At 63.0% G+C, this 15,113-nt stretch overlaps 1 protein-coding gene across 1 annotated transcript; it reads left to right on the plus strand.

Annotated features, from left to right (window-relative positions):
* Window positions 1-1,123: 1,123 nt before the first annotated feature.
* MKNK2 (MAPK interacting serine/threonine kinase 2) lies at window positions 1,124-12,738 on the plus strand. The gene is made up of 13 exons (XM_040589041.1): window positions 1,124-1,249; window positions 3,264-3,345; window positions 3,508-3,609; window positions 3,734-3,831; window positions 4,852-4,931; window positions 5,468-5,541; window positions 5,623-5,727; window positions 6,040-6,095; window positions 6,305-6,400; window positions 7,934-8,128; window positions 8,226-8,390; window positions 8,491-8,534; window positions 8,805-12,738. The coding sequence occupies exons 1-13, from the start codon at window positions 1,202-1,204 to the stop codon at window positions 9,070-9,072; spliced, it is 1,413 nt and encodes a 470-aa protein (XP_040444975.1). The 5' UTR covers window positions 1,124-1,201; the 3' UTR covers window positions 9,073-12,738.
* Window positions 12,739-15,113: the final 2,375 nt, after the last annotated feature.

The following is a 15,113-nucleotide window of genomic DNA, read 5'->3' on the forward strand; positions in this document are numbered from 1 at the left end:
GGGTGTCGCTGTCCCTGGGTGCAGTGTGGGGGTGTGCCTGGGAGCAGAGGTGCAGGGAACCCTGGGGGGGGTGTCCCCAGTCCCCACTGTGCAGCACAGGAGAGTACGGAGGGGGGCGGGGGGGGTGTCCCTGGAGCAGCACAGAGGGGGAGGGGGGGGCAGCACGGGGGGGTGCCCGGGGCGTTTTGGTGTCCCCAGTGGGTGCCTGGGGGCTGCTGGTGTCCCTGATGGGGGGTGGTAGTGTCCCCGGTGGGTGCCAGGGGGGTGCAGGGGTCTCTGGGGGGTGCTGGTGTCCCCGGGGTGGGGTGCCGGGGGGGTGCCGGTGTCCCTGATTGGGGTGCTAGTGTTCCCAGTGTGTACCGGGGGGGGTGCAGGGGTCCCCGGGGGGGGGGGGGCTGCTGGTGTCCCCAGGGGGTGCCGGGGGGGTTGTTGGTGTCCCCAAGGGGGGGTGCTAGTGTCCACGGTGGGTGCCGGGGGGGTGCTGGTGTCCCCGAGGGTGTGTGCAGGGGTCCCCGGGGGGGGTGCTGGTGTCCCTGGGGGGGGTGCAGGGGTCCTATGTGGATGCCAGGGGGGTGCTGGTGTCCCCGATGGGGGTGCTGGTGTCCCCAGTGGGTGCCGGGGGGGTGCTGGCGTCCCCGCGGGGGTGTTAGTGTCCCCAGTGGGTGCCGGGGGGGTGCTGGTGTCCCCGATGGGGGTGTTAGTGCCCCCGGGGGGGGGGGGGGGGGCGGGGGGGGTGCCCCGGGCCGGGGCGCAGCGCGGGGGGGGCCGGGGGCGGGCCGGGGCGGGCCGGGGCGGGCCGGGGCCGGGGCTATAAAGCGTCCGGGGGCGGCGGCGGCGCGTCCCCTCCCGGCGGCGCGGAGCGGTGCGGAGCGGAGCGGCGGAGCGGGGCGGAGCGGAGCGGGCGGCGGTGCGGGCTGCGGTGCCACCAGCAGCGGGGCTCTGCGGGGCCGCGCCGGTGAGCGCCGCCGGGCGGGGGGGGGCCGGGGGCTCCGGGCGGGGCCGCAGCCGGCTGACCCCCCTCCCCCTCCTTTCCCCACAGGTCTCGCCCACCCCCCGGGCTCCCCTCCGGCTCTGCCCGTCCCTCCGCCTCCCTCCCGCGCCCCCTCCCCGTTTTTTTTTTTTTTTCCGCCCCCCCCCCCCCCGCCTTCGTTTCTCCCAGCAACGCCGCCCCCCGCCGCCCCCCCCCCCCCCCCCCAGCAAGATGGTGCAGAAGAAATCAGAGATCCCGGGTTTCCACCGCTCTTTCAAGGTAGGGAGCTGCTCGCCTGCCCGCCCGGGGGGGCTCCGGGGGGGCTGGGTGCGGGCTGGGCCGGTGCGGGCCCGCGGCGGCCGCATCCTGCGCTCTGCAGCGCTCTGTGCCGCATCCCCTGCCGGGGGGAGGGGGGGGGGGGGGGCTGAGCTGCCTCCTGCCGCCCCCACCCTCTCCCCGAAGGAGGGAACTGCCGGGATGCTGCAACCCAAACCGAGATGGCAGGGTCTCCCGGTGCCCCCGGCCCGGGAGTCGAGGCTGCAGCCCCCTCCCCGCCCCGGCTGGGCGCTGGGATGCTGCAGCGAGGCAGCTCTCGCTCTGCTGCGCTCCCAACCGGGGTCCCCCGTGGGGCGGGGGGTGTGTGTGTGTGCGCTGTCGTGTGCCGCCCCCCCCCCCAGCTGCCTCCGCCCCAACGTTCAGGGGGTGCCCAGGCCCTGCCCGGTGCGGGACCTGTTGTGCAAACATCTTGTGCGGGGGCCCGATCCTGCCCGGGGCCCCGTCAGGCTGCACCCATCCCGGCCGCTGTCAGGCTCGGGGTGTGCGGGGTCGCATCCTGCCGGGTGCTGCTCCCCTGGGCACTCGCTCCTGTCCCGCCGTGTATCTCGGTGGGATCTTTGTTTAGTTTGGCTCCGGCGCTCCGAGGGATGCCGGGAGCTCACCCCAACCTGCCCGGCTTATTTTAGCTGACACCTCATCCTGCTTTTAAAGCTTTTGGCTGGGGTTTGGCTCCCCCCCGCCCCCCCATCCTCCCCCCCGTGTGCCTGGGGACCAGGACGGGGCGGGGGGGAGACACCTCGGATGTGCTGATGGAGCCGGTGTGCAGCGTCCGCCCCACGCCTCCCATCCCCCAAACCTTTTGTGTGTCGGTGCTGCGGCAGCTGGCAGGGCCCTGTGCCCCCCGTGTGCCTCCCCCCCCGGGAGGCCTCATCCTGCCCACCGTGCAGGGACTTGGCCGGGGGTGCTCATCCCAGGGGGGCGGCTGCCCTGACGTTGGGCTGTGCTGGGGGGGTCCTTGGTAAAATCAGATTTTGTTGGCAGGGGGGAGAGGGGGAAACGGTAAAACCCTTGGCAGGAGCATTTTGGCCCCAAAGGTTTGGCCTGGTGCTCGGTGGGGGGGTGCTCCTGGCGTGACCCCCGCCATGCACCACGGTAGGGACCTCCCCGCCCCCCCCAGACCCACCCCAGCACTCACCGGCTGTTCCTGGCGGCGGTGGCTGGGCTCGGCGTTCCTGCGCTGGGGCTGGCAGCCGGCCCGGGCACCGGGGCACCGGGGCGGGTTTGGGAACGGGAATGGGAATGGGAACGCTGCCGGAGCTGCCACCTCCACCCAGATTTCGTAACCCTGGGGAGGACGGGGCCCTCTCACCCCCCCAGCGCTGCCCTGCCCCTGGGGGGGCGGCTCGGGGGGGCAGAGGGTCCCTGTGGCCCCTTTAGGTGCTGGTACCAGAGCCAGGGGGGAAGGCAGCGATCCTTCACCGATCTGGGGTGCATGGAGGGTTTGGGGTGGGGGCCTGATCCTGCCAGGGCACAGGTGTCTCACCAGGTTCACCGCAGCGGGTCTGAGTGGGCTCTGGCCCACCATGACCTTGTGGGCAGCTGGGAGGACGCGGCGTGGTGGCTCGGGAGCCCACCCTGCCCTGTGCCTTTCCTCGGGACCCTCGCTGTGGTTTGGCTCTGTGGGGGGATTTGGGGCAGGATCGGTGTGGGTGGCCCCAGTGCCCCTCAGCATTCCCAGTGCGCTGGCCTGGGGCTGCTGCTGTGGGGGCATGACCCCACAGCACCATCCTCATCAGGAGATGTGGTCCAACCCTTCCTCCTCCTCCTCCTCGGGCTCTGCCATGTCCCTCCGGCAGCAGCACCCTGGGCCAGTGTCCCACGCCGGCCGGGCGGGCAGGCAGGATGTGTGCCGAGGCTGGGAGAGCGCTGGGCACCGTGTCCATACCAGGCTCGGCGCTGGCAGCCGGTGGCAGCTGATCGGGCAGTTGCGTCTCACTCCTGTTCTTGGCCCCCACAGGGACAAAACCCCTTCGACCTGGAGTTCGACCAGTCCAACCACCTGGAACCAGTCTTCAACTTTGAGTGCCCGCCCCGTCCCGGTGAGCTGGGGTGCCCTCCCAGGGGGCTTCCCCTCCCTCAGACCCCGCAGTGCTGGCCCTCTGCCTTCCTTGAAGGCCCTGGGGGGCTGCGCCAGGAGGGCAGTGCTGCGGGCGCGGACGGGGGATGGGGGGACTCATGCTGGTGGCGTTGCTCCGCCGCAGACATGCCTTCAAGCCAACCCATCGATATCCCTGACGCCAAGAAAAGGAACAAGAAGAAGAAGCGCTGCAGAGCCACCGACAGCTTCTCGGGCAGGTTCGAAGGTGAGCTGGGGGCCCTGGGGTCCCACCCGGGGCAGGGGTCCTCCTGGCGTCCCCAGACCGGGGGACAGCAGCGGTGTCCCGTGCTGTGGTGGGGTGGCAGCTCAGGCAGCCTCTCCCCTGCCAGATGTTTACCAGCTGCAGGAGGAGGTGCTGGGAGAAGGGGCCCATGCCAGAGTCCAGTCGTGCGTTAACCTCATCACCAACAAGGAGTACGCCGTGAAGGTAACGCGCCGCTGCGTGGGGCTGTGGACCCGGCTCCCTCCCACCCCCTGCCTCAGTTTCCCCTGCCACCCTCCTCATCCTGAGCTCTCCCAGCTGCCGCAACCACCTGGTGCTGGCCTGGGGCACTGGCTTTACGGGCTGGAGGGGATGAGAGGGGCAGGAGCGCGGCAGAGCTGGGCCCTGCAGGTGGCACGTCGTCCTTTGCCACCGCCCGTCGTCCTTTGCCACCGCCCGGCTCCAGGACCTTGGTCAACCCCCTTAGCCACGCTCCCCTCCCTGTAAATTAGGGCAGACGGGAGATTAAATTAACGCTTGCAACGCGTCTGGGGACTTAGGGCAAGCAGGGGCATGCGGTGCTGGCAGGGTGGCCAGCTCCTGCTCGCCCTGGGAGGTCTCCATGCCCCTGCGTGCATGTGGGTGCCGGGGGGTGGGGGGGGTTTGGGGTGAGCCAGCTGCTTTTGGGGTCGGGGATGGTGGTCTGGTGGCCCCTGGCGGTGGTGCGAGGGGGCTGAGCTGGGTCCTGTGTCAAAACACAGCCACATGCAAGGGGAATGTGGTGTCCCCCATCGCCCCGGGGAGGCCTTTGGCTGCCTGGTGGGGAAACTGAGGCAGCTGGGTGCTCTGTGTGCCCCCGGGGCTGGGGCCAGCGGGACCACCCAGCTCTCCCTGATGAGGCTGTGGGTGGGGACCCCCTGACCACCCCATGGCACGCTTCGGTGCCGGTGCCTGGTGGGGTGAAGGGCCTGTCTCTGCCACCCGGATGGCTGCACCGGGGCTCGGCGGTGTCACATGGACCTGCCTTGGCTGCGGCACCGGGGCGGCTTGGCACCGCCGCTGGGAACAGCCTGTTCTGCTGCCTTAACCCTTTCGGGCACCCCTGCCTGCCCTCCGCCCAGCCCTGGGGGCGCCCCCAGAGCTGGTTGGGTGGAGGTGCTGGGTGGGGGTGAGGGGGGTTGCGAGCCCCTGACCCCTCCCCTGCAGCAGTCCCTCTCCCTGAGCCCCCTTGGCTTTGTGTTCCAGATCATAGAGAAGCGCCTGGGTCACATTCGCAGTAGGGTCTTCCGTGAGGTGGAGATGCTCTATCAGTGCCAGGGACACAGGTATTGCGGGGCGCAGCCACCATCCCATCCCCCACCGCAGGCACTGGGCTGAGACCAGGCTGATGCTCGGGACACCCATGGGCTGAGCCCTGGCCTCGCCGTCCTCCCTGGCTGGTGTGGGAGCATCCTCGAGGGGGTGTGGGAGCATCCTTGAGGTGATGCTGAGCACTTTGCCGTGACAGGGGGGCCTCAGCGGCCAAGTTGGAGTGATGCTGAAGGGCGAGCCAAGCCGCTGCCGCGGCGTTTGCCATCCCCCCGCAGAAAGCTGCTGAGCGGGGCTGTTTCTGGAGGGGGGCGAGTGAGCCAGGAGGGTCTGCGAGCAATTAGGGAGTGGAGCCGGGCGCCAAAAGTCCCTCTCCCCCCCTGGAATGCGGCTGGGGGGCCCTGGCCGTGTGGTTTCAATCATTGGAAACCCAATTTTCCCGGCCTGCATCCCCCTCTGGGAACCAGCGCTGGCTGGGGGTGCGGGGGGCTGCGGGGAGGGGGCAGCCCGGGAGGTTTTGGGGGATGCTTGGCTGATGCCGCTGTCTCCGCAGGAATGTCCTGGAGCTGATCGAGTTCTTCGAGGAGGAGGAGAGGTTTTACCTGGTGTTTGAGAAGATGAGAGGAGGTGAGTGCAGTGCCCGGGTGGGGGGAGCCAGGGCGGCAGGAGTCCCCCCTGAGCCCCCCCTCTGCTCTCACCCGGCCGCAGGCTCCATCCTGACCCACATCCACCGGAGACGCCACTTCAACGAGCTGGAGGCCAGCGTGGTGGTGCGGGATATTGCCAGCGCCCTGCACTTCTTGCACAACAAAGGTGAGCTGGGGTGCCCTGTGGCCCCCCCCTGCCCCGGGGGTGCTGCCTCCCTGCGCCCTTGGCCCGCCCTGGGCGCGCAGGATCAGGCCCAGCTGCATCACGAGGCATTTGGTGGTGCAGAGCCTGTTCCTCTGGTTCGGCCGGGATTCGGGGCCAGCAGCAATTTTTGCCCTTTGCCACAAGGCAGGTGGTGATTTGGGGTGGGGAGGGGAGGGGTCCTGTGCCACCCCCAGACCTTGCACCCTGGTGGCCTTGCACAGCAGGGTGGGCAGGGTTTTTTTTTGCCCTCATCATCTCTTCTCTCCCTCCCAGGAATCGCACACAGAGATTTAAAACCAGAAAATATTCTGTGTGAGAGCCCGGACCAGGTGAGTGGGGGGCTGCCCAGGGCGGGGGGGTCCCTGGGGGGGGTGGCAAAGCCGCTGCTGCTGCAGCAGCAGATGGGCAGCGTGAAGCCTGGCACGACGGGGTATAAATGGGTGGCTGTGGCATGAAAGCCAGGCTGTGGTCCCCTGGGGGCTGCTGGGGGGGTCCCCAACCAGTCCTCTTCTTCCCCCTCCACCCCCACCCCCCCCAGGTCTCCCCAGTGAAGATCTGTGACTTTGACCTGGGAAGTGGCATCAAACTCAACGGCGATTGCTCCCCCATCTCCACCCCGGAGCTGCTCACCCCGGTAAGTGTGCAAGAGTCGGGGGGGGGGGGGGCGTGTCCCTGGTAGGGGGGGAGCTGTCAGAGCCCCCAGCTGCCCTGCAAGCTTTGGGGAAGGGGCTGTGTGTGAGCACCCCCCCCCCCCCCCCCCCCCACAAGCACATTGCTCCGGTTGGTGATGCTGCTTGTGGTCCCCGCTCCGAGATGCGGTTACATAATGCCGGGGGGTTGGGGGGGGGCGGGCGGTGGAGGGGGGGGAGGTTCTGGCACGGAGCCCGGGCTGCCGCGAGCCTTAGCAACAGCCAGCCCCGGTGGGGGCGGCTGCACCGAGGTTGGTGCTGGCGGGGAGAAGTGGGTCAGGCGAAAGGCTGGGGGGAGCCACCGTGATTCCCCCTGCTGTGGGTGAGAGGGGGCTACCCCCGCCCCCCCGCTGCTACTTCTCTGTGATGCACACCCTGCTGGCTGGGCGCCCCAAAAGCCCTGGGGTGACCCCTGCGTTCCACAGAGCTGTCGCACCCTCCAGGGGAGATGCTGAGCCTGCCCCATCCCCCCCCCCCCCCCCCCCCCCAAAAGCCCCGCTCCCCTTATCGCCAGCAGCAGGCCCCCCCCTGTGCAGGGTGTTGCCCTGCACCCCGCTGTTTTTGGGGTGCTGACGTGCCAGGGAGGGCAAAGCCCAGCCGATGCAGGGTGCACAACAGCAGAGATGGGGGCCAGAACACTCCATGTCCCCCTCGTTCCTCCACGTTGGACAGAACCAGGATTTCTGAGGTGTCCTGAGTCTCCCTGTTCTCAGCAGCAGGGGCAGAGGGGTGCCTCCCCCCCAGCCCCACTGCAGGGTGCTGGTGATTGGGGTTGGGGGTTTGTGTTTTGGTGTGTGGCTGTTTTGTGGTTTGTTTTTTGTTTTTTGGTTTTTTTTTTTTTTTTCCCCCCCCTGTGGTGGCATCAGCTGCTGAGGCTCGGAGGCCTCTCGTTAGGAGGCCTCTCGTTAAGGGGTGATTATCTGCTGGCTGCAGCTTTTTTCTCCGCTGGTCACGAGGCCCGTGTGGGCTGCGGGTCATGTGTGCTGGAAAGCCCCAGAGTCCCTGGAGCAGGAACGGGCTCTGGCTCTGCCTCTCCTTGCATCAGTGTTAACTCCTCCGGCACCGATCCCCTGCCTGCGCCGGCAGGGAGCAGGCAGGGAGCAGGCTCATCGCTGCCTGCCCCGTGTCTTGTGGCTGCTCCCAGGTGGCGGGATGGATTCTGCCCTGCTGAGCCGGTTGGGTGATGGTGCTGTGGGGTGTGGGCCCAGCTTCCCGGGAAGGGGTTGCACCCCTTTGTGTTTGTGTTTGGTTTTTTTTTTTTTGTTTCTCCACCACCCCCCTGTTGGGTGACCCCCAAAAGGGCTGTGGCATCTCCTTCGTGGTAGGAGTGGTGGGAAGCCCGCTGGGGGGGATCTGCCCTGCGGCAAGCAGCCGTGCCTGCACCCTCATTCCAGAGAGTGCACCCTGTAGCTGTATCCCATCTCTGCCCCATCCTTGGGGGCTCCCGTGCTGGGGTTCACCCCCTCCTCTCCCCACAGTGCGGCTCTGCCGAGTACATGGCCCCGGAGGTGGTGGAAGCCTTCAACGAGGAGGCGTCCATCTACGACAAGCGCTGCGACCTGTGGAGCCTGGGTGTCATCTTGTACATCATGCTGAGCGGGTACCCCCCCTTCGTGGGCCACTGTGGCTCCGACTGCGGCTGGGACCGTGGCGAGGCGTGCCACACCTGCCAGGTACGTGGGGGACGCTGGCATCACCGAAACCTGTCACCGGTTTGGTGGCACCGCTCCTGTCTCAGCCCCTTCTGTTTCTCCCCCTTGCCCCCCCTAGAACATGCTCTTCGAGAGCATCCAGGAGGGGAAGTACGAGTTCCCCGACAAGGACTGGGCACACATCTCCTTTGGAGCCAAAGACCTCATTTCCAAGCTGCTGGTGAGAGATGCCAAGAAGCGGCTCAGCGCAGCCCAGGTCCTGGAGCACCCCTGGGTGCAGGGGGTGAGTGCTGCCGCCGCCCCCCTCCCCCCTCCCGAAAACCGGGGGTGGGGGACACACTGCTGGGGGGTGCCCGGCTCTGACAGGCTGCGTTTCATTGCAGTGTGCCCCGGATAACACCCTGCCGACTCCAATCATCCTGCAGAGGTGAGTGTGGGTGGCCCTGGGGTGGGGGGACACATTCCAGCCCCCCCGATCCCGGCTGCTCCCCCCAGTGGGGCTGCTGTCCGCTCTTGCTGCTTTTTGGGGGTCTGCCGCGGGCTCTGCCTGGGCAGCGGATGCAGCATGTGATGCGGGTTGGAGCTGTGCATTTGGTGTGGTGTGGCGTGCGTGCAGAGAGGGACACCCTGATGTTTCACCCCAACCCTCCCTCCAGCCCCCCCACGCTCCCACCCTGAGCCCCTGCCTCCCCCGCAGGAACAGCAGTGCCAAAGAGCTCACCTCCTTTGCTGCTGAGGCCATCGCTGTCAACCGCCAGCTGACACGGCGCGACAAAGACGAGGAGGAGGAGGCGGAGGAGGAAGCACGACCCATCATCATCAAAGCTACCTCACGGGCCATGCAGCTCTCCCCCCCCTCCGAGTCCAAGCTGGCCAAGCGGCGGCAGAAGAGCAGCCTGGCCAAGGCGGTGGCCGCCGGGCAGCACCTGGTGGCCCCACTGGTCCTGGTGGCTGACCAAGCCTGAGCTGTGTCCCTTGGACCTGCTGTACCCTCTGTGTCCACCCCCCTCCTCCTTTCTTTCTTTCTTTCCTCCCCACCCCAAAACCCCACCGTTTCTGGCTAGTGACAAGATCAGGACTCGTCCCTGTGGCTGGCTTCCAAGGTTTTGCTGATCTTGTAGGTCTGGGGGTGGGAGGGTTTGTTTTAAGATTTTTTATTTTTTATTTTTATTTCTTAAGGTATTAAATCAAGCGTGAGGTTGCTTCACCCAGGGCACACTCAAGGACATCTGACAGACACATGGACTTTTGTTTCCTGACTTGGTTTCTTCTCTGACATCTGCCCCCCCCCCGCTCCCTGACACCAAAGGACTCTTTGTATCTGCGGCTGCTTTGACGATTTCAGCTCATTTCATACTGTGAACAAAAGACCCTCGGTCGCGTTTTCAACAACGGGAGTTGCGTTTTAACCTCGTCCCTCCCCTCGGAGCTGCAGGTTTTTCTCTGATGTCGGGTTAGATCCCATAAAACCCCCCTCCTGGGAGTCTAGGAGGCACCTCCCGGGTGCGGGGAGCCCCTCCGTCCCGTGCTTGGGGGTGTCCCCGGCTGCGCTCCGGGGGGAAACACGGTGGGTGATGTGCAGGGAACTGCTCAGGCCGGGGAGAGATGGTGTCAGCGAGGGAGCAGTGCCCCATCCCACCGAACCACCCTCTCTCCTCGGCAGCCCACTTCCAGAATAAGCTATTCACCCCCTTTTTCTTTTTTTTTTTAAAAAATTATTTTATTTTTTTTTAATTACTGTTAGTTTTAAACTGCTAGCTGTGCTTCTCTACAGGGCACGGAGAAATGTCTTCCTTCCCTTCTGCGCTCTGGCCGGCAGCTCCCCAGGGGTAAGGTCAGAGCTGGGGGGTGCGCAGGCGTTTGGGCCATGCTGTTGTGCCGGGGTGGGTGTTGCACCCCTCTTTTTTTCAGAAGGACTGCCTGCTGGTGGCTGTGCCCTCGTGGAGGTGCAAGTGGGGGGGGGGGGGGGGGGAATGAGGTCTCCAGGGCAGCCGGAGCAGCCAAAAAATTCCCCTCTAGGAATAGCAGAGTGCTCTATGGAAACCCCCCCTTCAATAGCGTTGGGACCCGCTGCGGGGTGGTGTGACCTGGTGTGGCTTTGGGCTGGCCCCGAGCCTGTGGTGGCAGGAGGGTCTTGGGGGCACGGGGGGGTGCCGAGTGCCCCAAGGATGCTGGTGGGGGAGCGGCCAGGCTGGTGGTAGCACCCAAGAGTGGCAGTGCGGGGGAGCAGCCTGGGGAGGGCTTGGGATGTGGGGGCAGGGGGTGTGGGGTCGGGGCAGCAGCGCCTGCGTTGTGCAGGGTCTGTCGGGCGTTGGGGGAGAGCTGGGCATGTGTGTTTGTGTGTGTGTGCATGTGCATCCATGTTCATCCGTGTTCACGTGTCTGCATGCATGGTGTTGCCCATTCCTCAGCTTGCGTTGGGAACGCGCGTGGGGAAAGGATTTGGGATGCTGAGTGGGGGTGAGGCCCTTGGCTGTTCTCTGCCGCGCAGGGCTGGATCCGTCCAGGCGAGCGAGTGGTGCCGGTGCTCGGAGCCGGGCTGGCCTCCAGCTCCTCCGCGCACCCCTGTGCCAACCAGAGCAGCAAACCTGCGTGGCCGTGGGTTGTGCCAACCTGCTGCACCCGCTGCCATCCCAGCTCCCACTGGGCAGGAGGGTGCCCCCCCTCCGTTAGCCATCTCCTTTCCCTTCCGACTCCATGCTTCGAGCTTTACAGTTGGCAAAAAGCAGCCTTGGTGCGTCGTCGCGTGCGCGGGTGAAGGCTTCGGGAGCTGGCTTTGAGCCGGGGAGACTTCCCCAGGTCTTCAGCTGAAAACAGTCACTGTCCCCGGGGGTGGGGGGGTGGGGTGGGAAAAAATTTCCTTTTTATTTTAAGACTGCTGACAGCAATACTATGCAATATATGTTGTTTTTTGTTTCAGGGAGGTTTGTGTGAGTTATCTTGGGAGATGATGATCTCGGGTGTTGATGGAGTTTGGGGCAGGGACCATCTTTTCTCACCTTTCCCAGCCCTTCTGCCAAGCAGCATTGGGTCAGGGAGGGCAAGCCTGCCCCCCAGCCCCCCAAAACTGCCTCGCACTTGCGATCTGCCCTCTCCCCCGGGTGCCCCTGGTCCCAGCGTGTGGGGTGGGGAGGAGTGGGCTAGTGGTGAGGGGAGACATCCCCCCCCACGCAGGCTCTGGGACACCCCGGAGAGGCCTCCTTTAAAGGAAAAAAAATCCATCTTGATTGTACATTGTTACTTTTTATAGCTTATTTTGTTTTTATCAGTTGTAGATAATTCCTTGTTGTCTTATATTAAGAAATACTTGAATGATGTACAGTACGCGATGCCTTGAGCTGGTATTGTGAAAGCTGTTGTTACTGCTGCACGCCGCAGCCTTTTTAAAAGAAAAAATAACAAAAAATCCTGGGAAGGGGATGGCAGGGGGATGTCTCGGAAATATTTTTTGCCCCCCTGTGCTTTTGCTGGCAAACTGTTTCCTCCTCTTCCCATGCATAAGATATCTCTTTTATATAAACGTACACACACACTCTGCTGAAGGCGTGGGTGAGCAGCGCGGTGCGGGGACCCGTCCCGGTGGGCGCTTTGCGGACGCGTGGGCATCCTCGGCTGGGGATGCCGGCAGGTGCTGTGGGTCTTTGCATCGAGGGGATGGGAGTGCCGGGGAGCACTCCAGCTCTTTGCTGGTTGCTTGGCCCAGGCTTGGCTTGGTGTTTTAGCTTGGGGGATCGGTTTGACCGTGGACCCAGCTCTCCTGGCATGGCGCTGGTGGGGGGACCCGTGCTGCCGGGGCGGCGAGCTCCGAGCAGCTCCGGTGTGTGGCGTGCGTGGCAGGGTCGGTGTGTTGGTAGAGAATCTTCAAATGCCTCTAGAGCCGGGGGATTGACTCCAAAATGCCTCCAGCCCTGGCTGGTGGCAGCGTTGGGCACCTATGGGTGCCTCGGCAGGGCAGGGCTTGGCACCACACTGGGCCAGCTGGGGAGATGCTGGTGCCGGGGCCAGACATCCCCCTCCCCACTGCCAGTGCCTCTCCCAGGGTGGTTTCCAGACGGATGCTCCCCGTGGTCCAGCACCAGCTCTCCCCTCTCGCCAACACCCTTCTTCTTCCTCTTCTTTCAAAGCCTTTCCCCTCCCCCATAGAGCATCTGTCTTGGAAACCAACTTCAAAAAGTTGTGGGTTTTGTTTGTTGGTTTTTTTTTAAGCTGGAAATTTTAGGCGTTTTGGCTTCCTCTCCTTCCCCCCCACCCTTCCTTCAGCCAACTAACTCGACTTAGAACTGGTTAGAAATGTTTACTGTGAAGCTAACTTTTTTTTTATCAAAACAGGAGAAACTTTCTCCACTTTACAATTGATGAAGACTGCCAAAGCTGGTTCGACAAGAGTCATGTTAACGCACTGTTGGTTTGTACAACAGCAGTCTCCACTTGGGGGCTGGCTGGAAAATAAAAATGAAAACTTAAAAAAAAAAAAAAAAAAAATAGAAAAAATCCCCACAAAAACAAGCACTTTACTGTATGTACCAGGTGAACTGATACAGCTGAATTGAAGTTTTCCTTTATAACAATTGTTGATGCCAGAATTTTGTATTCTGTTTTGTAAGAATTTAATAAAAATGCATTGAGACCTACGTGGTCGGCATGTGGCTACGGGCAGGCTGGGCAGCACGGGGCGGTGGGTGGCTGCTGTGGGGGCAGTGAAGCCCTCCCCAGTGCCCCATCTGAGGGGTCTGCCCGCTGCTGTCCCTCACAATTTCCACCGGCTCCCTCCCAGCCTGCTGCTGGTCCTAGGGGAGCTGGGAGGGCAGGGCTGGCACTGCAAGGTGGCGTGTTGGGATGTTGGGAACATGGGCTGGCAGCAGCTCAGGCCCTGACTCACTCTTCCCAGCAGGGTGGTGTGATCCATGGGATCGCAGAGGGGCACGGTGCAGTGCTGTGCTCTCTTGCAGGTGCCCCTGGCCCATTTCCCCCCTCCCCACCTTTATCAGCCAGGTTGTGGAGGGGGAAACTGAGGCCAGAGGAAGGTGTGTGGTGGGATGCTGGGGCTGTGGGAGGCAGTAGGGACTGGAGGCTGGAAAGCAGGATGTGGGAGAAGGGCTACAGGAGCCCTGCTGTGCTTTCTTCCGTAAGCAGGGAAGACCTTGTTGAATTATTTTATTTTTATTGTATTTTAATTTTTAAGGTATTTTCTGGCCTGGTGAGTAGGTTTTCTGGTCCTGCTGCCATGCTGGGGGGTGGAACTGGGAGGCCTCTGGATGCCATTGCCACGGCTGGTGGGGCTGCCTTGCCCCATGCTGCTGTCCTGGCAGACCCCCATATGTGGCACCCCCAGTTTTGGGGATGGGGCCGCAAGATCAGCTGCAGAGTGGTAGCTGCTGCCCTGGCTCTGCGTGCTGGCGAGTGCAGCTCTGAGCTGAGAAGTCTTGCTTGATAAATGGTGCTTGACAAATGGTGCAGCTGCTTCCTTCAGCATCTGGACCCAGCCAGGGCGGCTCTGGGATGGCCTGTTGGGGGGACCAGAGCTGGGGTCCCCTGGATGCAGAGGACAGAACTGTGTCTCACCTCTGCTGAACAAAGCTATTGCTCCCTCCTGTGCCTGGGGTTGCCACATTGAAACCCTGGACATCTTTAGGAGCATCCAGCTCTCCTTTTCTTGTGTATCCTGCTCTCCTTCCCCTCTTGTGTGTTGTCTCACAACAACAGGGCTTGGCCCTCAGCCATCTGCCCCAGAAACCCTTTCTCTCCTGCCCTTTGCTCGTGGCCTGTCCTGCAGAAAGATCTCCCTTCCAAGATGCCCCGTGGATCCCAGGCAAGCAGTGTGTCAAAGGGAGCTTTGCTGCAGAGACTGGTTTAGCTTTTAATCTCTATAAAATTTCTTTGCGTGTTCCTCTTTCCCCCCGCCCCTGGCTTCACCACCCCCTGAAAGCGCCTGGTGGTTGGAAACCATCGCTGAGCACGTGCGGAGAAGGGCAGCTCTGAAAATAAACCAACGCTAGGTTAAAATAACCTGTGCTGCTCTGCTGCTTGAGCATCAGCCCAAAATAGGCGCTCTCACTGGGATAAGAGTGCTATAAATAAGTCTGCGTTGATTTGCATTGGAGAAAAGCCCCGCCGAGGAGCAGTGGTGATGCCACCCTGGTGGCATCACGAAAGCAAAGGGGCTAGTGCAGAGCCGCCTGGATGACATAGTGGGTTTCGGGTGACAAGGTGGCTTGTGTCAGTTCTCCTGTTCTTGGGATTTAATTGAGCCATCGGGTTGTGATCAGATGAGAGTGGCCACGGCACTTGGGTGGCTGGTAGGGTTGCACCTGGCTTCAGCACGGGGCACCGAGGAGGGCAGGCAAGCGGGTGGATGAAATGTCTTCAGCATTTCGGGTCTAAGCCTGGCTATGCTGGCGGCAGGAGACCATCCAGATGATTAGCCAATGTTCTGATTCACTATCTGCTCAAAAAAACCCTGAAGTGAGGACCGTGCATTCCCTCAGCCCCAGGCTAGGCTCCTAAATTGTCAGTGAGCCCCAAAACCACACTGGACATGCGGTGAAGAAGGTGTGAAGGGCTGTTTTGAATCAAAAAAGGGTGAAGAAGGGGTAAAGAGCTGCTTTGGGTCAAAAAAAGGTTTTGTTTTCCTTTTTGTGTTTTTAAAATGTTTTATATGATGGGGCAGAAAAGGAAAAAACTCCTGTGCTTTTTGCAGTGAATCACCACTTCTGTCCAGGCAGCCAAAACAAACCAACTTGGGGGTTTGTTTTTTTTTTTTTTGTTTTGTTTTTTTTCTGTAGAATGTGCCATTTTGGTGTCATTTAGCGGTTGGTGTGTAGGTGTGCACGTTCTCCCTCTGCAGCCACCTCAGGAAGCAACATACACCCTGGCAGACCCTGCGCTGCGCGCAGTCAGCTGCGGTCCCTGAATGCCCAAGGCCGGTCTCTCTAAACCAGGATGAGCCTCGGTGGCACAAGCACGGCACGGCACGGCCATCTCCTCCACCAGCTAGAAAAGGCCTTGG

The sequence above is a fragment of the Falco naumanni genome, chromosome 4, assembly GCF_017639655.2.
Source record: "Falco naumanni isolate bFalNau1 chromosome 4, bFalNau1.pat, whole genome shotgun sequence".
Taxonomy (NCBI): Eukaryota; Metazoa; Chordata; class Aves; order Falconiformes; family Falconidae; genus Falco; species Falco naumanni.

Excerpts from the sequence above, each read along its gene's own strand:
- MKNK2 (XM_040589041.1), top strand. The coding sequence starts at position 1,202 with ATGGTGCAGAAGAAATCAGAGATCCCGGGTTTCCACCGCTCTTTCAAG. Across the intron at positions 3,346-3,507 it reads TGAGTGCCCGCCCCGTCCCG|ACATGCCTTCAAGCCAACCC; the intron begins GTGAGCTGGGGT and ends GCTCCGCCGCAG. Across the intron at positions 6,096-6,304 it reads TGTGTGAGAGCCCGGACCAG|GTCTCCCCAGTGAAGATCTG; the intron begins GTGAGTGGGGGG and ends CACCCCCCCCAG.